This window comes from Chelonoidis abingdonii, chromosome 7 (genome assembly GCF_003597395.2).
Source record: "Chelonoidis abingdonii isolate Lonesome George chromosome 7, CheloAbing_2.0, whole genome shotgun sequence".
In the NCBI taxonomy this organism is placed as follows: Eukaryota; Metazoa; Chordata; order Testudines; family Testudinidae; genus Chelonoidis; species Chelonoidis abingdonii.
In genome coordinates, this window is record NC_133775.1 from 96,969,096 (window position 1) to 96,992,682 (window position 23,587).

At 41.5% G+C, this 23,587-nt stretch overlaps 1 protein-coding gene across 6 annotated transcripts in view; it reads left to right on the top strand.

Annotated features, from left to right (window-relative positions):
- The window catches only part of ACSL6 (acyl-CoA synthetase long chain family member 6), a 113,469-nt gene that overhangs the window by 37,186 nt on the left and 52,696 nt on the right, over nucleotides 1-23,587 (top strand). For 4 of the 6 annotated variants that reach the window (XM_075068128.1, XM_032769137.2, XM_032769130.2 and 1 more), the window contains exon 2: nucleotides 19,020-19,240. In XM_075068128.1, coding sequence (XP_074924229.1) covers nucleotides 19,020-19,240 — 221 coding nt within the window. Of the gene's footprint in view, nucleotides 1-18,861; nucleotides 18,905-19,019; nucleotides 19,241-23,587 lie in introns of all 6 variants that reach the window. The other 2 variants (XM_032769133.2, XM_032769132.2) reach the window with 1 other exon arrangement.

Genomic DNA, 23,587 nt, shown 5'->3' on the forward strand with positions numbered 1-23,587 from the left:
GAGCTTTGATAGAACAGATTTGTTTCCCCATACAGCGATCAGATCCAGTATCTCCCGTACGGTCCATGCTGGAGCTCTTTTTGGATTTGGGACTGCATTGCCACCCATGCCGATCAGAGCTCCATGCTGGGCAAACAGGAAATGAAAATTTAAATTTCACGGGGCTTTTCCTGTTTACCTGGCCACAGCATCCGAGTTCAAATTGCTGTCCAGAGCGGTCACAGTGGTGCACTGTGGGATACCACCCGGAGGCCAATACTGTCGATTTGCAGACACACTAACTCTAATCCGATATGGTAATACCGATTTTAGTGCTACTTGTTTCGTTGGGGAGGAGTACAGAAACTGATTTAAAGAGCCCTTTATATCGATATAAAGGGCCTTGTAGTGTGGACGGGTACAGCATTAAATTGGTTTAAGGCTGCTAAAATCGGTTTAAATGCGTAGTGTAGACCAGGCCTTAGTTTGCCACTTCTTCAGAGGAAAGTGGACGTGCACCCAGCCTTTGTTATCTGAGCTAAGATTCCCCATGCACTTGCACCAAAACATGATGTTTTAGGTAAAATATAAAGCATTTATTAACTACAGAAAGACCAATTTTAAGTGATTATAAGTAGCAGGCATACAGATCAAAGTTGGTTACCTACAAAATAAAATCTAAATTCTAACTTCAACAGACTAAGCAAGATTTGAATCAAGCTGTAGCTCAGCCTAACACATGGTACAATCAGATTACAGTTCCTTGATACAGACTGGACACCCTTCCACCCTGGAACCACTCTTCCCCAGTTCAAAGTCCTTTTTCTTCCAGATGTTTTTCCAAGTGTTGAGATGGGTGCAGGGAGGGAAAAGGGGTCAGGTCAAGTGATGTCACTCTCCCTCTCTTATGCTTTTTTCCAGTTACTAGAAAGATCATTGCTGCGATGTTACATACGCCATGGGGGCAAGACTGCCTTCTCAAAGAAGCCTCTGGGATAACAGATTGTGTACTGATGAACTATTAACAACCATCTGGCTGGTGATGGCTACTCCCTTGTTGTGACTGAAAGGCTAGTCATGGGCGTTCCCAACCTCACTATATATTTCAGTAACGCTCATATAGCAATCCTTCATACCTTGACGTACAGTGATAGTACCTACAATTCAACAGGATATTATTGATCAACAGATTACGACTTACAAAATGATACTTCACAAGCTGTGCTTTGTACAAAATATATCCAAATTATACCACAGTGGTGAATGTGGGGGTTCCAGGGTGCTACTTTGAGGTACAGAGTGTCCCAGAGGGACAAACCATTAATCAGTCAAGATATAATTTACTAGTTGCCCAAATATGATACCTAAAGTGAAGGTTAGTCAGATAACAATATGGATGTGTAGGTGGACTCTAGGTGAGCATGCATGCAAAAGGGAACTTTTTTTTTTCCATACCACATTTTAATCACCCTCTTCCTACAGGGGACATTAATTCTGCTTCTCCTTATTCACCAGCAGTGGGCGAAATGTAATAGATTTGCATACGTTAAATGACTGCATTAGGCTGACCAGATAACAAGTGTTAAAAATAGGGACAGGAGGTGGGGGGCTGGGGGTAATAGGTGCCTATGTGAGAAAAAAACCCAAAATTTGGGACATCTGGTCACCCTAGCCTACATAGAGAATTGTATGCCAGTTGATAACTGGGAATGAGCAGGAAACTAAATGATGCATCCATCCCTTAGTGGCTACATTGCTTGTTGGTGTCTTAGCAAAGAGAAGAGCAACGCTGGGATTTTCAAAGGAGCCTTGAGGAATTAGGTACTAAATTCCATTGAAATTTATGTTCATATACAAGTGTAAAAGGATTTAGGGCCCAGATCCACAAAAGGACACTTAACTTTTAGGCTCCTAGAAAATCACTGGAACAACCATTGGCTCCACAAAGATTGTTAAGTTTCTAGGGTCTCTATATGATGTATGGGGAAAGATAGGCCTAAGACTGGGATCTGCAAAAGCCACCTAACCTAGCCAATGAGAGATGCTAACAAAAGAGGTGTATCCTCAGAGTTAGGTGTCTACCTCCAGGCTGCAGGAAGGTGCTTGCAATCTACAGTTGGGAGCCCCTCTCCCAGGTTCAGAGGAAGGATTTGAACAGCAGACTGCTCTGACCAGTGGACTATGGGATAGTCTGATGTGAGAGCTCCCCCAGTCTCTCCTTTGGATAACTACTTCGAGTCACTGGGCCAGAGAAAAAGAGCACGAGTGTATGAATTACTCTATAGCCTGGTGATTAGGGCAGCTACCCTTATGGGAGATGACAGAGTCCAATCTCCCTGCTCCAATGTCAGTTAAGACATGGTACTTTTCTTACCCTTCACAGGACTTGCTGGTTTTGTTACCTACTGTCTTGTTGCAGGTAATCCTAGGAGTTTTGCTACTGTGTATTACAATTGATGTCTAAGTGTTGCCATAGATTTCCTCCTCCATAATAATGGCATTACAAATGGTTCTGTGCCTATTGGAAAGTATTGTAGTGTCGTTAACTTAACTGCTAGGATTTTACGTAAATCAAAACAAAGGATGAGGTTGCATCAGTTTTCAATTAGCTGCAAATAAAAATGTGTCATTTTGAATGCTCTGATGCCTCCCCATTTATTTCATATTAATTTTAATTAGAGGTGAGCCAAGGAGAACATGTTCAGATTCTGATTACTCTAGGTTTCAGGTATTGTATCTGGGGCCAAATCAGAGCTGGGGTTCAGGTCCAGCTTTGATAGCTCTGAAATTTCACAGGTTATTGGCCGAAAGTGGTGGGCATGCCAGGAGATGAGCAATTCTCAGAGTTTTTGCCAGTTAGGGCTAAAATCTTATGAGTGTTTGGCCTGGTGAGACTTGAGCTGCATCCAGACCAGAATTGCAAAACTCTTCTAGCTGGGCTCTGAACCAAACTAAATTCACAGAAGCAGTTTCTGAACTGATTGACATTTAGTTCCCCCTACCTGAAATTTGTTAGAGAGGTTCACAGTCAAAAGTCTATTTTGGACTATCTCTAATTTTTTAATTACAGCAATTATTATGAATTCATAGGCTGTAATCTCCTAAGGTCCAGGTTGCTTCCTCTGAGTTATTGTAAGTCAACAGTAGCTAAACAGCATTTAATGACACTAGTTGTTACTAGAATTGCTTTCTCACTGAGTGCTTTCATCAAGCAGGTACAATTATATTGTGCTGGCTACAGACAAAATTTACAAATGTTTACTGTCAGTATTGCTACACAGTAACTCTTTCTGCTGTTATGAGTCTCAGAGAAATTAATATCAATTATAAGCAATGATAATAAGTCTTCAAATATATAGTGAATACTTTTTAACAGAATTTTTATACACGAGTGCAGCAGTGGAAATATACTCTGTCTTTATAGAAATGCTTTCAGAATTATGCCATTTTAAGATTTGGAAAAAGGACCCAGTGGTATCTGACACGATTATTTCCCCAGTGTGGTCTCTATTAATTGCTGTTCCTGAGAGCAGTGAGGCTTTAATACCAAATGACTAGCCTGTTGAGTCCCTGAGAAATATTAGTAAGGCAAATATTGCCAGAGATCTATCTTAGTCAGACTCTTAAAAACAACTTTCTCCCATTTGTTTTCTCATTATATGACACCAAAGTAATGATCTTGTCCACAGTATCGGACACACTCGAATACCTACTATAATTTAGAGTGAGGAATTTGCGAACTTCTCTTTAAAGGGTCATATAAATAACAATTCAACTACAACAAAGTTAGTAACACACATTTCCATGGTTACGTCCCTTTTATGGGGGGCAGGGGTGTGCATGGCTAGGTAAATAACACTCCATCCCCCTGCCTAAAGATTCAGGATCTGCTGCAAAGCCCAGTGAAGTCTTTTAATTGATTTCATTGGGCTTTGAATCAGATCATGGAGGGGTTAGCACAGTGCTGTGTCTCAAGGGAACTGTGGTTTTGAGAGGGGTCTCATGACTCCTGCATCTAGCGAGAACTGGAAGTATAAAGGAGTTGATCCAGTTGGTCTCTCAGAGAGGGAGCTTGCATTGTGTTTTTGAATCCTGGCAGCTGGTTTGGAATGACTTCCCCATCTTGGAGGAGGTTGCCTGTCATTGCAGTGCTGCACTCTTAGCTGCTGCTCCTGGAAGGGAAGGGAAGGTTAGGAACAGACTATCCTGAATCAAAGGGTGTGTTCGCATGAGAATCTTAGAATCCCCACATGGACCAAGTAAGTAACTAAACTTTGATTCAGTGCTTGGGCAGAGGAAGCCCCCCTTATCAAATGCTCAGGCTAGGGAAAGTCTGCACTTGAATGCCTCAGATGCTGCTTTGCAAAAAACACCCTAAAAACCTCATTGGAGGCAAGAAATTTAGTAAACTGTTAGCAAAAGATAGTAAATAAAAAGGTTTTTCTCTTTTTTGCAATACATAAACTTTTTTTTTTTTTTTTACCAGAAAAACCTGTGTTAATCCCTAGGAGATGATGTGGAGTTTTTGTACTAAACACAGGATTGTGCTTGTTGTTCAGAAATACTGGGCTAGGGTGTTAAAAACAATAACCGGATAACTAGACATCTCCTGTTGACTGTCAAATGTTATACCGTCTAATGGAAATCATTTGAATTTCAATGATATACAGTATGTTTGATTTTTAAATACCGGGTTTTGTCCTGAAGGAAAAATATACAGTCTAAAGTACTCAGATCTTCCAGCATAGCAACAGGTATTAATTAAACTAACTAGTAACTTTAATTTGCACTAATTTAAGTGTAAAGAAATATACATGCAGGAAGACTTTACTTCCATTTGGGCCGGGGGTGGGTCAGGGCAGGGAGGGTGAGCTGAAATTATCACAACAAATTGTGCTGCTTGCACACTGGTGTGATTTTGCTGAGGTCAGTAGAGTTGCAAACTCTACAGTGTTACTCAGCAATGTAGCCACAAGCCCAAATAATATTTTGTGGGCTTATGAGATTGAGGCAATCAATATTTAGCAAAGAGGTATTAAGATGCAGCTTTAAAGGCTCAAAAAGCTTGTACTGTAGAATAATTTTTTCATTGAGTGACATACCTCTGCATCTCACCCTTTAGACTGAGATGTTTTGGGTCCAATAAGCTTTGTTTCCCCATCTCTGTCAGTTCAAATACGAATGGAAAAACAGTATTGTTGTCAAGGACACCTGTATGGAGGAGGAATATGTTGCTTCTGTATGGTAAGGGGAGTTTGCCCTATTATGACTGAGGAGACAGTAGTGGTAAAGAATCTGGGCAACTGTTGAGAATCTTTACAGAGTGTAGCCTGAGGGTCATTCTAGCCAATTTAATTGATTAATTGCCATTAACTCACGTGATTAACTCAAAAAATTAATCATGATTAATTGCAGTTTTAATCGCACTGTTGAACAATAGACTACCATTGAAATTAAATATTTTTGGATGTTTTTCTACATTTTCAAATATATTGATTTCAATTACAATACAGAATACAAAGTGTGCAGTTCTCACTTTATATTTTTTATTACAAATATTTACCCTGTAAAAATTATAAACAAAAGAAATAGTATTTTCCTATTCCCCTCATACAGGTACCGTAGTGCAATCTCTTTATCCTGAAAGTGCAATTTACAATGTAGATGCGGGGGCGGGGGCACTCAAAAACAAAACATTGTAAAACTTTGGAGCTTCCCGTTCACTCAGTCCTACTTCTTTGCTAAGACAAACAAGTTTGTTTACATTTCCGGGAGATACTGCTACTTGCTTTTTATGTACAATGTCACCTGAAAGTGAGAACAGGTATTGCAAGGTATTTACGTGCCAGATATGCTAAATAAGTCGTATGCCCCTTCACGCTTCAGCCACCATTCCAGAGGACATGTTTCCATGCTGATGAGGCTCATTAAAAAAATAATGCATTAATTAAATTTATGACTGAACTCCTTGGGGAGAGAATTGTATGTCTCCTGCTCTGTTTTACTCACATTCTTCCATATATTTCATGTTATGGCAATCTCAGATAATGACCAAGCACTTGTTGTTGTTTGATTTAAGAACACTTTCACCGCAGAATTGACAACACAAAGAAGGTACTAATGTGATATTTCTACAGATAGCTATAGCATTCGACTCAAGGTTTAAGAATCTGAAGTGCCTTCCAAAATCTGAGAGGGATGAGGTGTGGAGCATGCTTTCAGGAATCTTAAAAGAGCAACACTCTGATGCAGAAACTACAGAACCCGAACCGCCAAAAAAGAAAATCAACCTTCTACTTTTGGCATCTGACTCAAATGATGAAAGAGAACATGCATCGGTCTGCACTGCTTTGGATTGTTGTTGAGAAGAACCTGTAATCAGCATGGACACATGTCCCCTTGATTGGTGTTTTAAATCATGAAGGGACATATGAATCTTTAAATAATTTCGCATGTAAATATCTCGCAACGCCAGCTACAACTGTGCCATGCGAATGCCTGTTCTCACTTTCAGGTGATGTAAACAAGAAGCAAACAGCATTATCTCCTGCAAATGTAAACAGGTTGGTTTAAGCAATTGGCTGAACAAGAAGTAGGACTGAGTGGACTTGTAGGCTCTAAAATTTTATGTTTTATTTTTGAATGCAGTTTTATTTTTTACATAATTCTACATTTGTAGGTTCAATTTTTATAATAAAGAGATTGCACTACAGTACTTGTATTAGGTGAATTGAAAAATACTATTTCTTTTTTTACAGTGCAAATATTTGTAATCAACATTAAATATAAAGTGAGCACTGTAAATTTTGTATTCCATGTTGTAATTGAAATCAATATATTTGAAAAATGTAGAAAACATCAAAAATATTTAAATGGTATTCTATTATAGCTTAACAGAGCAATTAATCGCAATTAATTTTTTTATTGGGCAATTAATTTTTTTTCATTGCTTCACAGCATTAATCCAAATAAGAGCTTTACTTACATTTGCTAGTTCATAGCTATAACTAACAGTCTTTAGTGCACCTCAGAAAATTGGGTATCTGATTTCAGATACTCTTTTTCTGCTTGGATATAGATATAATGATGAGAAGTTTTACATGGATGCTAGACATGCAAATTTTAGTCTTTTGAACTCTGTGGGACTTCTGACCTCCGGAACAGGGATTAAATCTATGAAGTAATTATAGGAATATGGTCATCGTGTAACCAAATTGGACATTCAGTAAAGTTTAAATTACATCACAGACATACCATGGGACTGATTCTGCTCTCACACTGGAGTTACACTCATCAACTCCATTGACTTCACTGGAGTTACAGTTTATACCAGTGTAAGATCAATCAGTCTCCTTGAATGATATACCTAATAGTGCAGTTATAGTCTACATTTTGATTAATGATGTATGTAAACTAGAAGGCAGATCCTCTGGTCTGGCCAAGCTGTACTCAATATAAGATTGGAAATAGCTTTACACTATCTTTGTAGCCTCCAGGTGTGAGGTGGGGGAGCAATATTTGGTGGTCCAGAACCACAGTGTAAACTAGAGGAGTGTATGGGTTGCTCTAAATTATGCCAGCTACCTACAGCAACCAAGGGGAGATTCTGTGTGTTTGAGATCACTGTGGTGTAGCATGATGCTATCCAGTTGCAGTATAATTTTTACTTCCAGCACAGTATAAACCATTTTAAAAAAGCTTCAAAAGGGCACACTTGTAGTAGCTTACTTTAAATTAAGCATTATAGTGATCCACCAACTGATAGCACTGTTGAATATTACGTTGAGTCGCACACTGTGCTGGACAATCAGGTCCAGAAAAAAACTCTGGGATATGCCTTTTTATAGACTGTATTTGTGACACTGGAAATGAGAATGATAAATTAGAGATTTTAAAATGTGAAGCATATTTGAGTGATTGTCAGAATAATGTTGGCTCATTGATACAGTTTTGCTTTCATGTGGTGCTACTTTAAGATATGCTTACTGGAATTTTTTAGCCGTAATTGATCTGTTAAAGATGGTAATAGGGCATCTTTTATACAGTTAGTTGCACAGAATGGTTTAGAGGATTAAGCTAAGGTGTTCTTACCACAAGTGAAAATAGTGAATATATTCAAAGTTACATGCATGGATTATCGCCCCTTATAAGAACTATAAAAGGGATTATCTCCTTGCCCTATTCAACACCTTTTTCATATCCTGAGTTCAAGTACAGAACATTTGGAATATTAGAATAATCGAAGTGAGTATTAGTTATTACAAGAGCCTGGCAGGTAATTCAAGCCACCGAACCATCTATAGATGGAGAGTAAATGTACACTACTGCAGTACATGCTCCAGAGACTTGAGACATTATGCTCAGTTCTGGCCACCTCAGCACATCTGATCTATATTTATTCCCTCCTGATAGTTAACTAGCCTTTTCTCTGGTCCATTTCTCTTCTCTTCTTACTTGCACATATTTTTACTCTTCCCCCCACCCCTTCCCGGCTTCCTTTCTCCTCCCTCATCGCTCCCTTCATAAGAATAATTTAGAAATCAAGTGAAAACGTTGAAGCTTCAACTTCAATATAAAATAAATTGTAACATCAAAGTTTTCATAATAGTAGAGTCTTGCATACCTGAATGGTGAAGGCAAGGTAGACAGAGTTCACTGAATGCCAGTAAGGTATTTATTGCAGTAGGCACACACCAGAAAACTTTCATTTACTATAGGCAGTATTCCCTCTGATTTTTTATGTCCGTGTGCAGAAAGAATTTTATGTGCATCAATATGGAGGTAATGTGTGACACAACACCTCTATGTTGGTGCACATAACATTCATGTGGTGGGGGTGGGGTCGAGGTGTTTGGAGTGTGAGAGGGAGTGAGGGCTAGGGGTGAAGCCTCTGAGGGGTGGGGCCAGGAATAAGGGGTTTGGGGACTGGGAGGGGGCTCAGGGCTGGCGCAGAGGGGTGAGAGGGGTGCAGGCTCTGGGGTATGGCCAGGGATGAGGGGTTTGGGGGTGCAGGATGTCCCAGGGCTGCAGCTGCCCCCACACCCTCCAGCCCTCTCTCACCACAGCAGCTTGGGGCCAGGGGAGAGGTGCTTCCCCCTGGTGGCAGCTCCGGCTGGGCTGAGGGAGGCTCCTCTCCCTGGCAGCTCCAGTGGGCCTGGACCAGGCTTGGAGAGGGGCTCCTCTCCCCCAGCAGCAGGAAGTCTGGGGCAGGTCCACACTGTGGGAGAGGCATCTCTCCCCACTGCAGCCCGGAGCCCCTGCATAGCGCTTAGTTGGCAGCTGTACAGCTTAGAGGGAACTTACTGTCAGTGGTTTATATGACAGGAATTTGTTCCATGAAAGTATGCTAATTGCAGGCAATGGAACAGGGGACAAAATAGAATCACAGAGGAGTGATTCGAACAGCATCAATTTGATTTTGTTGTGAGAGCAAGGTAACTTGTTGAGGGACCATGGTGCCTTACACAAGGACAAGGACACATGAGAGATTCGAGTTCTATTTGTCCTGGTTGTATAAGCAAAAGTGGAAGATCTTCCACAGAAGATACATTACCCATCTCTCTCTCTCTCTCTCACTCTCTCACACACACATGCAGTCAGGCCATTACAAAATTCTTCTTGCTGTGGTCAGCCCAGAGCAACCAATGCGTTTCCCATATGTCCAGATGCTGCTGCTGTCTGAGTTATTTCAACATTGTAAGTGTGGGCTATGTTCCAAAAGCAGGGCTGCTTACCCAAACGTAGTAAAGGACAGGGTCATTGCCAAGCCACTTTTGGATGCAATATCAAGATTGACTGTTGCAAGAGACAAGCCAGATAAGATCTGCAGCACAGTAATACTAAAATCATATGTAATCAGAAATATGGACCAATGACTGAGTTAGCCAAGAAACTATAGATTCTGAATATAAAAAATGAGAAACTGAGAAATTCTTTATCCTCATTAGTGAGGATGGGAAAGAAATGTGATTTCAAATTACACACCTAAAATCTCCATTCAAATCATGGTTTAAAAACCATGAAAACATGTAAGTTTAACCAGGAAAATATTATGCAACACTCCCTGTAAAATTTTACTTACTGCATCTGCGAGTTAGTGTATGCAAGAATTCCAGCAATCCTGCCATTGAATTGTTCGGATGGCTGAGTTGATTCATGTCTTGGAATGCTGAGTGTGCAGCTCTAATTTCCCATTTGTTTGTGTTATTTCCATCAATATGGAATCCTCCATGATGCTTTGCAGCGTATTTTAGACTGAGTTACTACTAATAATAATGTAGTTATAACTCCTTTCATCACGAAGGATTTGAAAATCTTTGCAAACTTCACAAAGACAGGAATCACTAAACTTGCCCCTGAAATATAGTCCTTTCTGAGGAGGAATACAGGAGCTGTTTTAACAGTGCTCATTAGCATGATGCAACTGTTTTAGTCACGAGGTGAAAGGGAACTGTCTGTCCTCCACTCAAGCCTACGTTTTGAATGTAATATGTGTAAAGTACCTTTTGTCGAAGTACCTAGACATTTATTTTAGCTTTATGAAACTACAGAGGAAACTTTCAGGTAAGCAGAAAGTAATTGCCCAAGTGGGAATTTAGCAGGACACTGGGGTTATGTTGGGTCATGGGATCTTGAATGACCACCAGTAATCAAGAATCCTACATTACCTAATACATTAAGTGATTTTAATATTTGGATTTTCCCTGGAGTATTTACTGTAGTAGATGGAATGAGTCCAACTGAAAATAATTTCCCCTAGGAGTCATGTGGAAACCTTGCCTATTGCTGTATATTTTATAATGTATTATTCATCAGCGGATGCTGCTAATGACATTCTGCTTACTGTATTTGCAATCTCATGGACCTCTTAAAATTGCTCTTATATAATGGGAATGTATTGTATGCAAGAATAAATAACACCATAGAGGTCAAATTTTAAATGAAAACACCATACTCTTTTGGAAGGTAAAGGACACAGCTTTGAGTTTTCTAAAACCAATCAACTTACAAAATCTAGACATTTCACACAATTTACACCATGCTAATGTGTAACAAAGAGCCCAGCGTAACAGTTCAGTCTTCTAAGGATGCAGTTGGTTTTCGTTCAGCTGCAGTCATTGGACTCAACAGAGGGCTGTTTGCGAAATTTAATGGCCTGTGATATGCAGGTCACACTGGACGATCTGATGGTCTTTTCTGGCCTTAAAGTGTGTTACTAGGCTACAAAGCAATCATGTCTGCAGTAATAATCCACTCTCTTGAGACCTGTCTGAAGGGGCAGTTACGCTTTCTCCGTCCTGTACAGCACGCCAGGAGTGCCACCCATCCCTTAACCTACAAGCCTCTGTCCTGTGCTATGGGAGGCTTCACCCTTCACTTCCAAGTCAAGACTTTGCCCTTATTGTTACCTTACCCAAAACAAGGTCTAGTTCCCCAGTACACCCTGCTCTTAGTGGTGATCCCAATGCTGAAGTTCAACCTGATCACTAATTCCTCCCTTAGATGTCTTTCAAGGAATGGTTTCTGATGTTAGGTGCAAACATTAAAAGCAATGGCTGCAGCTGAGAAAGCTTGACCTCCCCTACTGCATAGGTTGCAAAGCTCTCCTCCATTTCTCCACCTCTTTAACACCTTTTCTAGTTTGTTGTCCAGTGCTTACATGCATAGGTGGTTACAGCATTGGGAGGGTTGTTTCAAAATTACAGGGACTACAGACAGTTTAATCAGAAAGCGAGTCAGATTCACTTCTTAGTTAAACTGACACAAATTTGCAAACTTGGCCAAATACGTTTATTAAGACTGACTGTTCTTCTGTAAGCATCAGAAAATTTAAGTAACACAGTTGTGCAATGCTCTACTCCTTAAGAATTGCTTAGCAATGAGCTCCCCTTTCTTTGTGGTCAGTTAGTGAAAACCTGCTGATTTACCCATTGATTTTAAAACCTGCTTGAGATAAAGGGACAATCAACACTTTAGGATGTAACCTCAGCCTGTTGCTCCAGTTTAACTGATCCAGCACGTGCTGTCTAAATTAAATCTAAATTGCCAAAATAATGTAATTAGACAATATGTTAAATAATCAGAACTCTGTAAAGGTGGCCAGAGGCCTGGGATACATTCCTAGATAGGAAGATATTTCCAAATGGAAACACAGGGTGAATGTTTAACTATTGTTGTAGAATCTACAGGTCCCAATCTGGAATCTGAAAATAACTTTGGTTTTAGTATTTTTTTCATGAAGGGTTATTTTTATTAAATACACTCAAGGACTACTGACAAACTGACAAACCCTTTATCCATAGGAGGAGCTCTCCCTAAATATCTGTACACTTGCTCCATTGTCCTCCAAGTCTGCTCTGCTCTGATGCCTATAAAACACTAGACAATGGCTGGGCTTTGGGCTGACAAGACCGTTTATTTCACCGAATATAATTTGTTTCATTGTCATCCTGTCTTCCTTACCCTCATCCTGCTTGGTTTGTTTTCTCTCGCTGTACGCTAAAGCTGCAAGCTCTTTCTTTGGGACAGGGTCTAGCTATTTATTATATTAAAAATTACTTACTAAAAGCTGCTAAATATGTTCTCTAGAGCATATTTGGCATGAAGTGACAGAAAACTTGAGAGATAATGAGCCTGACCTTGAATACATCATGTGCAATGACTTTCAGGAAGAAACACCATATCGTTTTCTGTTAATTTCAGTGCATATATTGTTTGTTAAATACTTGTGCTTCTCCCCCCCCCCACCCACGGGAACATAAGAGATTTGTCTCTCAAAGCCCAACCGCTGGTGTCCCTTTAAATTGCCAGATCACAATTTAAGGCTACATCATTAACCATGTATATCTTCTCCCTCCCAACTAATTTACCCGAGATATTTTCCCCTCATAGTTTCAAAGCTAAGGGGGGGTCCCTTGTGAGCTTGCTTGCCTCAGTAAATATGAAGCAGTTATTTAAAACACAGGCTCTGCCTTCTTGTATATTCAACACACAAACAAATCTCCCTCACACCAGTGCAGCTCCATCAACTGGTTGTCACCCTGTGAGAGAGGAATCAGGCCCGGATTTCTGGAGGCAAGCAAGCCATTGATTATGGGATGGGGGATGTGGCCTTTGTACCAATGATCACAGCTGTGTACATAAAAGAAAAAAGCAAGGAGATTCGTCAATGCTAATGTGCAGCAGAACCACAGGGCCTGATCCTCAGCTGCTATAAGTAGGCATTACGCCACTGAAGGCAATGAAAATGCACTGATGTACACCCACTGAAGATCTATCCCTCCAGCTGCTGGCAGATAGGGTCCTGAGACTCCTGACCTGAGCTGCACTGGTAGGGTGCTTCATCTGTACAGGACAGGAAGCAGGACATGCCCCCTGTGTCACATAAGGCACAGCTCCTTGTGGGTTCCTTGCACCTAGGGATTTTGAGGGACTGAGGTCAGAGCCAATATATATATATGGGGTTCTCCAAAATAAATTGCTGAGGAGTGGAATGAAGTGGGAGCAGCAGCCTTGGGGGTTATTCCAGCCTTGAGACAGCAGTAGCAGCCGTGGAGCAGCTCTTTCACATTCACTACCTGTTACACCTGCCTTCATAGTATCTATACACGAAGCTGTCACTCTGTGTACCACTTGACACTTCCAACAGAATTTGTATTCAGAAAGATCCCAATTCAATGACTTGTCTCTGTTTTGTGTATGAATGAGCCCCACTGCACTGATCCACTGAAGACGGAGATAATATGCCCCTTTGTATTGCCAAAGACAAAAAAATTCCTGAATTCAAAAGGGAGTGATCTGGGGGCTGCTAGGTGTCATTTGCTATTACTGTGACAGGTCATGTGACTTGAAAACTCTCCTGGTTCCCTATGTCTTCTTACAGAAGGAACCAGATAAGTTGAGGGTCTCTTTTCACCTCTCTTTCCTTTGATTTTAGTGTTGAAGAAATATCAGTTTTAAAAAAAAACTCTATTGCCAGAGTCTGTAGAGGCCAGACCTACAACATGTGGCAATTGCCAAGGTAGGTCAGTGCCTAACCACTTTGACAGCGTCCCTTTAAGTAGCTAAGGATCTACACCTAAAGGATTTTTCTTCTCATTTTTTCTTGTCTCCCCTCCCCATCTGTACTCTAGGGAAAATACTCAGCCCCTCTATTAATAGAGAATTACATAATTATGTAGCATACTCTGGTTCAGGACTGGGTCAATGAGTGAGCATTTGCTCTGGAAGAGGTTCTTCGTCCTCAGCAGGGGAAGAGTTTTAATCACTCTGCAGCAGGGTCATACCCGCACTGGTGCCAGCACAGGACACAACGGAGGTATCTTGGGCTTCTCAGGTTCAGGGACTGCACAGATGGAGCAGCCTCTGGAGCAGGCTAGGGCAGTCCTAGGAGCTTCCCTGTGTTGAGCCCCTGCTTCACTGACCCTTGTGGAGCCTACTGGGGTTCAGAACTGCCAAGTTGTGAGAATGCTCCAGGCATATGTCTTGCACCCTCTGCTTTCATTGGTTCATTTCTGCTCCTCACCTGAACGCCTCTTGCAGCTGGGAGTGCTGCAGAAGTAGAGCAGAGATAGCTGTGCGAGCACAGCACATGGCCATTGGGCTTTTCTGTAGCAGGCGTATCCCAGGGGGACGTAGGCCTGCCCTGTAGCCCCTCTGAGGCAGGGGGTCCTAGCACGGTGATGGAACGATGCCCTTCTGGCCTGATACTTCTCTTAATGGTGTAAATGAGGAGTAACTTCTTTGAAATCAGTCGTGTAAAACTGAGGGAAGTGAGGGAAGACAGATCCAGTCATCTTTGCTAGAATTGTACTGGCCAGTCCACACAATAGCACATTCCCTCTGCAGCTAAAACCTATTACACTGTGATCAGTTACGCAGCATAAAGCATCTGTACTTGATCTGTCTCCCACTGTTAAGAATTGAAACGTAAAGAGCTGAGTCCTAGGAGCCAGTTGCAGTGTACATATACTGCATATTTTTGAGCACCATCTACTGGTACATTATCATGATATAGCCATTTACATGTCTATGGCTCTGTCTTAGGTTTCTTCTCCTTAACCCAGTTCTTCTGTAACTCTCAAGAAGACAGTGGACTTAAAGGTGGCCTCGTGGCCAGCTGAGGATACCTCCTGCATAGCAGTTCCTCCATTAGCATAGAATCAGCACTTGCTTCTGCCGCTTATATTCACATGAATAATCCCATTGACTTCACTGGCACTGCTCACTTGTGTAAGAGCTGCAGGATCAGGCCCCAGACAGTACTAGCCATTTGAAATTTACATACAAGCAGGCTGCTCTATTGCTGTCTGCAAAGAGTATACCCATAGGAGCCCAAAGTTGACATATCATATGGTCAGGGACACAGTGGGAGTACTTGGCTGTAAAAATCCAGCAGTAAGTTAAAGAAAGGCCTAATAAAGATCAAATAACTCAACAGATCACTAAAGAAAATGTCTTCTCCACCACCACCACCACCACCCTCCAGGAAACAAGTAAACCTCAGACTTAGCACATATGTGGCACTTCACATCTTCAAAAAATAATTAATTAGATATATTTAAATGGACTAATTACACTAGGGATGGCAACACAGACAGGCCTAGTCACAACAACACATGTAAATACATGGGAATGGAAAGGATAATTGTCAGCAGCCGGACCAGAAGGATGTTATGTGCCATAGAGGCGTTGCTGGAAGTGCCATCTTTCAGATAAGATGTAAACTTTAGGAGCCTAATTCCACCTCCTGCTGGGGCAGAGACTAAGGGGAGGCATCTTATCCTTGCACGTACCCTGTCAGAAAGTAGTCGCCTTAGCATCATGGGCTTTGCAGCAGCCAAGGAATAGCCGAGCTACAGAAATGCCCTGGCTATGGCTCCATCCATCTTGGAACTCCTCCTGCACGAGGGTTGCCTACATTGATGAACTATTTCAGGGGGAGAGGTGTTGTGTGGCTGTTTTGCAGCCACTTTGACAGCATAGTTGATGTAGAGTGGCCATGGGACACTGATAAATCAGATACTAGATCCAGGCTGGCTCCAGCTTTTTTGCTGCTCCAAGCAGCGAAGCAGAGCAAAAAAAAATATAAAAAAATAAAGCCACAATCGGTGGCACTTGGGTGGCAGCTCTACTGTGCCACTTCATTCTTCAGCAGCAAGTCCTTTGCTCCGAGAGGCACTGAGAGACCCGCCGCCGAAGACCTGGACATGCCGCCCCTTTCCATTGGCCGCCCCAATCACCTGCTTTCTTCGCTGATGCCTGGAGCCGGCCCTGACTAGATCATAGTATCTTGCATTAAAGTTCTCATGGATCGATCCATAAGACCAGAGATGTTAGTCTTGGCATCCTGGCCAAAACACCAACCTCAGTGAATTCATTCTACTTACCACCACCACCATCACCCCCGGCAGTTTCAGCTGGATGAGGTACACCAGTTCTGAAGGATTAGGTATTGCTGCTGTGTTTTGCTTCAGCAGCCACTGCATTTTAATGGTGGACAATGTGCTCACTAGGCATATTAGTCTATAAACTCCTTTAGGACCAAAGGGATTAAATTAATGCAAAATATTAAAATACAAATAATAGTAAAATGTAACAGGGGAAGTTTGCATCAACCTGTGATACTTTAAATTCCTTGAGATCAAAAACCCATTTAGCAGGCACTGTTTCCCACTATTCACAAAGCTTTGCTGAAATCTGCAGCTGGATAAACCTGAACTCATATAAGAGATGTTGGTAAGGATAAGGAAGGATTTTTAAAAAAATTGCCTCCTCTATAGCATCCCCACTATCAAGAGCTTCTGCCTTCACATTGTTCATTCAGCAGGCAGCCATAGTATCCTTTTAGGCTCCTGAGGGCTGATTAATGCCCAAATGGTCAAGGGGGCATAGAAGTTGCACTTTCACCTGCCAGTGACCTGAAGATTGTACCCCATCCTATCGGACACAGATCAGGCCATGATGAGCCACACTCAAGAAAAAGATCTTGGAGTTATCCTGGATAGTTCTCAGTGTGCAGCGGCAGTTGAAAAACTGAACAATGGGAGGAACAATTAGGAAAAGGATAGATAATGCCACTACATTAATCTGTGGTATGCCCACACCTTGAGTACTGTATGCAGTTCTTGTCGCCCTATCTCAGAAAAGATATATTAGAATTGGAAAAAGTAGTGAGAAGGCCAACTAAAAATGATTAAGGGTATGGAACAGCTTCTAAATGAGGAGTAGTTAAAAAGACTGGGACTATTCAGCTTAGAAAAAAGATGATTGGGCGGCGGGGGGTGGGGGGAGTATATGATAGAGGTCTATAAAATCCTGAATGGTGTCGAGAAAGAGAATAGAGAAGTCTTATTTATCCCTTCACAGAACACAAGAACCAGGAGTCACCAATGAAATTAATAGGCAGCAGGTTTAAAACAAACAAAAGGAAGTTGTTCGTCACTTAACGCACAGTCAACCTCTGAAACTCATTCACAGGGGATGTTGTGAAGGCCAAAACTATAACCAGGTTCAAAAAAGAATTCAACAAGTTCTTGGAGGGTAGGTCTATCAATAGCTATTAGCCAGGATGGTCAGGGTTGCAACTTTAGGCTCTGGGTTTCCCTAAACCGCTAACTACCAGAGGCTAAGACTGAACAACAGGGGATAAATTGCCCTATTCTGTTAATTTTCTCTGAAGCATCTGGCACCAGCCTCTATGAGAAGACAGGATACTGGGCTTGATGGACCATTGGTCTGACCCAGTATGACTGTTCTTATGTTCACATTCCTGACCTTCAGGCTTGATTATTGCATCTCATTACACGTAGAAATGAAGCCAAAGAGCCTAACAAAGCTCCCGGTGGTACAAAGCACAATAGCCCACTGGGTGAGCAGCATGGGATGCATAAACACATAACTTTGGTGCGCTGTTCCTTGCACTTGTTCCCCAAAGCATGCGGAGTCCAGTTCAAGGTCTGTCTCTTGATATTCAAAGCTCACTGTTAGATTGGCCCTAGCTACCTGAGAAATCACCTCTGCCACTGCAGCCAGGACCTCCCATGACAGGAGCTATCTTCCACCCAAACAATGGAAGTATTGACCAGTCAGGGGAAAGCTCAAAAGCACAGGAACTAGAACTTTCACAGGACTGGAGCTAGACTCTGGAACTCACTTGTACAAGAGATTAGAATGCACCACATCAAAACTAAATGCAAAACTCTTCTCTTTGACTCAACTTCCTTTCAATTTGTTCTTCAGATACATACAAAAACCAACACACAAACTAATCAGGTCATTTCTCCTGCAGTCTGGCTGGGAAAGAAGAAATGGAGAGAATGCTAATTTTATTTCTATTTTACTTATGACAGCACAGTAATCCGGGGCCCACAATGTCAGCACCTTGAGTTAGAGGTGGGAGAAAAATTACAGGCTTCCTGAAAGATATTGGCTCACAAAGTAAAAGAAAAAGCTGCAGCTTTAAATAGCTGCTGCTGCTAAATTCTTATAGTCATTTTAAAAAACTCGGCGTCTCTGTAATGACTATGAAGTGTGGAATATTCAGTGATCCTCTTGCTGACGGAAGCAACGCATCCTTTTGCAGAGTGCACACTGCCACTTTAAGTTATCATGTGATTATCACCAGTGCTAAGCATATTTGAAATGGAAAAAATCCATGCATGTTAAAGGCATCTCTTCTAGCAGTCTGCTGCCTACCGTGCCTCAATCTCTCTGCCTCTGTTAGTAAGGGTCTGGTTTCAAGCAGAGCCAGGGAGCTTTCGATACATATTTCAGACACAGAACATTCTAAATATACACAGTTCCTCTTGCTGTGATGCTAATTACGCTTTTTGCTCTGTGCCATCCTTTTGTAGCTGTGACTTCTTTCTTCTTTTTTTATAGACAGCTCTGTTTCTGGGTCAGCATAGCAGTATGTTTATAAAAGGTAAAGAGAGAACGGCCTTTCCTTGTCTTCGTTCCCTTAGAAGTATGGCAAATGTTATGGCCTATGTCTGTTAATCTTGTCGCATTAACTCATTCTTTTCCTTTGGATCCTGCAGAATTTGCCCTTTCAATCTTTGAAAAGATGCAAGCACAGGAAATCCTGAGGAGCCTGCGGCTGCCTGAGTTTGACAACTTCAGCCAGTTTTTCCACAGCTTGCCAGCTACCACCTTAGTTGGCATTGGTGCCTTTGCAGCTGTGATCGCATACTGGTTTGCTAGCCGGCCAAAGGCTTTGAAGCCACCATGTGACCTCTTGATGCAGTCACAAGAAGTTGAGGTAAGGCTAGCATTATTTATACCTTTCAACGAATAAAAAATTAACCCTTATGAATGCAGAGGTTTGGCTGGGCTGGCTAGATTCCATGGGCTGAGTCTCCACTGCTGGGTCCCTTGTACAGTAATTCACACCCAGGCAGAGGGCTACTAAATCATAAGCCTACCTTTTTATGCCCCCTTTGCATGGGTGTACATGGCTGCAAGGCTGTTGAGAATCAGGCCCTAGCTATTTGTTGTGGGTGCTGTATTGTTTCATCCTGGACAATAGGTCACAGTCTGTTACACCATGAATTAATTTGACCCACTTTGATCCTTTCTTTTAAACTCTTGGAAAACTAACATCCAAGCCATGAATTTAATCCCTACTTAATTCCTCCAGTTTTAGCCTGGCTTGACCATGAAGCATTGAAAAATTACATACAACCCACTAAAAAACCAGGGTTTACTGTTCCCACAGATTGTAATTATAATCTCACATACGACTATGCAATGCTAACTCTGTAACGGTGGTTGCTGTATGCTCAGCGATACTGTAAAAAATTATGCTTTAATCCAAACCTGAGGCTGAGTATTTATTTGTCTTGATGCTGTTAAAGAGCCTTGAGGTCTAAAGAAACTACTCCATGTTAAAGTGCAAGAACTTCCAAGAAAAGCATCTCAAGTCGAACTTGTATTCAAAATTGAGACATATAATAAGAATCTAAAGGTTAATGACAGGTTTGTCCATCTAGCAGGTTCCCTTTTAAGAGAACTTTGCTGTCCTTGCTTATTAAAAAAGTTAGACAAAAGTTTGCATCTCCCATGGAAGCATTTTCTTCTGATTAGAATCAGGACTCTGGAGTTCTCTCCACAGCAATGTTTCTGACTCACTGTATGACCTTGGGCAAGTCAGTTAACTGCTCTCTGCTTCAGTTTAAACCAGGGGTCTCAAACACACGGTCTGCTGAGTTATTTGCTGCAACCCACCAAGCTCCTCGCACCCCCAGAGTTATTTCATGCGGCCGCGAAGCTCCCCTCATCTGCCGCCCCAGCGCACTATGTCCTTGCTCCTCTGCCTACCTTCAGGCGCTTTCTGCTGCCAAACAGCTGTTTGGCGGCACTTAGCACTTTCCAGAAGGGAGAGGGAAGAGTGGGGAATCGGCGCTCGGGGAGGAGGTGGAGAAGAGGCGGGACAGGGGTGGGGATTAGGGGAAGGGGTTGGAATAGGGGCAGGGAGGGGGCGGAGTTGGAGTGGGGACTTTGGGGAAGGAGCTGGAATGGAGTCGGGGAAGGAACAGGACCTCATGGAAAGGGTGGAATGGTGGCGGGGCCGGTGGCAGAGGAGGGGGGCTTTTGTATCTTTATATGAAAAGGTGTCAGTGATGTAGCCCTTGGGCCAATGTACTAGTCCTCATTTGGCCCTCATGGTGATTTGAGTTTGAGATCCCTGGTTTAAACCCTTGTACCATATAGTGAGTAAAACCTGCCTAACATACTGAGGTGTTGTCCGAATAATTAGTATTTGGAAAGTACTTTGCAAAAAGCAGGTTATAGTTGTTATGAAATTGACATGGCAAACTAATAATATTCCCATGAGCTTCCCTATCTAAAATATCTGCTACTGTGTATATTTTTATTTTATATGCACTCACTGATGGAAAGAGAGAGAAATCAGATGTTGTAAGGATTAATCCAGGGTTATCCACATTAGTAATCACTAGATGAGAGGAACAACCTCATTGAAGACACTATGTGTATTGAGCTGATTTGCATCACCTGAGTCCTTGAGGGCTTTAATAGGAATCGGAGTCATGTGGAAACTTAATCACTGATGCAGCAACATCTTTTCTCTATCAAAGGCTATCATTAGGCAAAGGCACAGGAAAGCTAGAAAGACCAAAAGGTGAGGTGGGGGACAAAAAAAATCCAGAGTCCAAAACTTTTGCTGAACATACTGGGAAGTGTGTTATTTAATGGGGAAACCGCCTTATCTTCCCAAGAGCTTGGCCTGTCTGTGGACCTGAGATGGTATTTTTTTGTGAATCAGGAAGGCTAGTAAACTTCCCTAGAGTAATAGAAGCATGAGCCATACTAAGCCCGAGCTCCTGATTACGTTGTAGTAAATGACAAAACTTCCACTGATTCCAGTGGAGCCCAGACCCACAAGCTGCCTTGTCAGTGCCTCTCTGAAAGAGGGAGTGAAGTAGAGCCACATAGTAGCAAATCCCCTATTCCCATGTTGTTCCAACTATCTCTTCCTGCATGTAGTGCTATGCAGGCAACTCCCAGGAAGCTAGAGCCACAGTACACCGATGGATGAACACTGTCTCCCTGGGCGCCCCAAAACTTGCTCCTAACCCTGCTGCATCTACTGACCTCTGTGCCCACCAAGTCTGGGGTCAGCATTTGTCCCTTGGTGCAATTTAATATTCCCTTTTTAAAAGGGTGCAATATTGCACTTATAGAGGAGAGATCACTTCTATCTTTGAACGGCAAACTTCAGCACCACTGTTTTTTCACCTTTCCTGCTGCAGAACAGAGCTACTGTGATGAACCTGCATTAAACTCCACTTTTTACAATATTATCACTATCCCTTGGGCTCTCCAGCTATGAATTCTTGGCTACAAGCAGGTGTCCTTTTTGCTTTTTTTTTCATTAGTAGTAAAATAAGCTTCAGAAATATTTTTCCCTATGCCATCTGCAGATTTATAGCAATCCATCTTCAGAAGTCTTTGAGAAACATAAACTACCTCCACGAGAACCATGCAGTGTCATGTATTTTTTGTGGGAGTTGTCCCAAGGTTGTTCTGAAAGCAGTTTTCACACAGGAGGTCAGACTAGATGATCTGGTGATCCCTTCTGGCTTTAGATAATGACTTTATTACAAAAATTCTAAAGTTCATTACACAAATTCTTCTGGGACTTTAAACTCCTCTGAGTGGTGTCACAGGAAGGTAATGATTCTACTAGGGCTATTCATTTTTACCGCACTAATTAAAACAACCAAGCAAACAAAAGCAGAGGTGGCCAGTGATAGCATGCTGATGTATCTTTTTCTTGTATGAGGGTGGAATTTGAATCAAACTGTTTCTTTGAACTTTTGGGATAAAATTCAGTTTGGGCGTAACAGGTGCACCTCCATTTGGAGTCAGTAGGAGCTATGCGTTCTTATGCCAAGACTGAATTTTACAGATAGGTCCAAACTATGGCCCTGGTCCTGCAGGCACCTATGTGTGTACTTAAGTTACTATCATGAGTCGTTCCACTGACTTCAGTGGCACTGCTCATGGTAGTAAAACTAAGCACATCTGTAAGTGTTTGCAGAATCAAGGCCTTTATATTCAATTATTTGAGTTGATCAAAACATTTTTTTTTTAACAAAAAACAGCTTTTGCCCAAAAGAAAAGTTTTCATGGAAAAAAATAGTAAAAATGGGGGGTAGGGAGCTTTGTTTGTTTTTGTATAAAGAAAAGTTGGGTTTTACTAACTGAACATTTTTACTGTAAACTAAATAATATTTGACTTTTGGTGGTTAATTGAAAAACTGAAATTTCATGAGGGAAATTTCCTGAAAACAAACAAAATCATTAAAATTTCCCACAAAAAACAAGTAGCCTGTTTTGATCAGCACTAAAATTAGTTACTTAGTTCTATTAATTTTTTTTTTAAAAGATACCTATTCCAGAAAGACTGGACTATTTTCTGTCCCATAGTTACTGTCAGTGCTGTTTTGAAGTCCAAAATCAAGTACAAGAATAAAAAGATGATCTGCCTTCTGCAAGCTTCATCGACACTAGAATAGTTTATTAGTGTAGAATAGGTAAATAGAACCTCTCAAAACTTCAGTTTGGCTTTATTAAAATTTTGTCAGTTACTATTTTGTACTTTGTGTGTTCACTAGCTATAACAATGCTCCTTGTGGGAGTTGGTCTTGAATTCAATGCTATCCAATGGCTAAAAACTGAACTTAGAATTTCTAATTGAGATTGGAAATATAGCACAAAATTTTACCAATGAGGGTAATTAACCACTAGAACAATGTACTGAGGAGTGTGGCGGATTCTTCATCACTTGTAGACTTTTAGAAAGAGATCCTATCTTATTTTAACGACAGCTTATAGCTCGCACACAAGCTATGGGCTTGACGCAGATATCACTGGGTGAAGTTCTTTGGCCTGTGCTATGTGGGAGTCAGACTAGATCATGATAATGGTCCCTTCTGATCTTCAAGTATATGAATCTATGAATTATTCAAAAAGTAAACGCCTCACAGCATTGCCCTGAAACGAATGTATGTCCCAGTAGTCTGACTAGGGGTTGAATTTTTACTACTGATGTTTAGAGAACTGTGTCAAACCAGAGATCTGT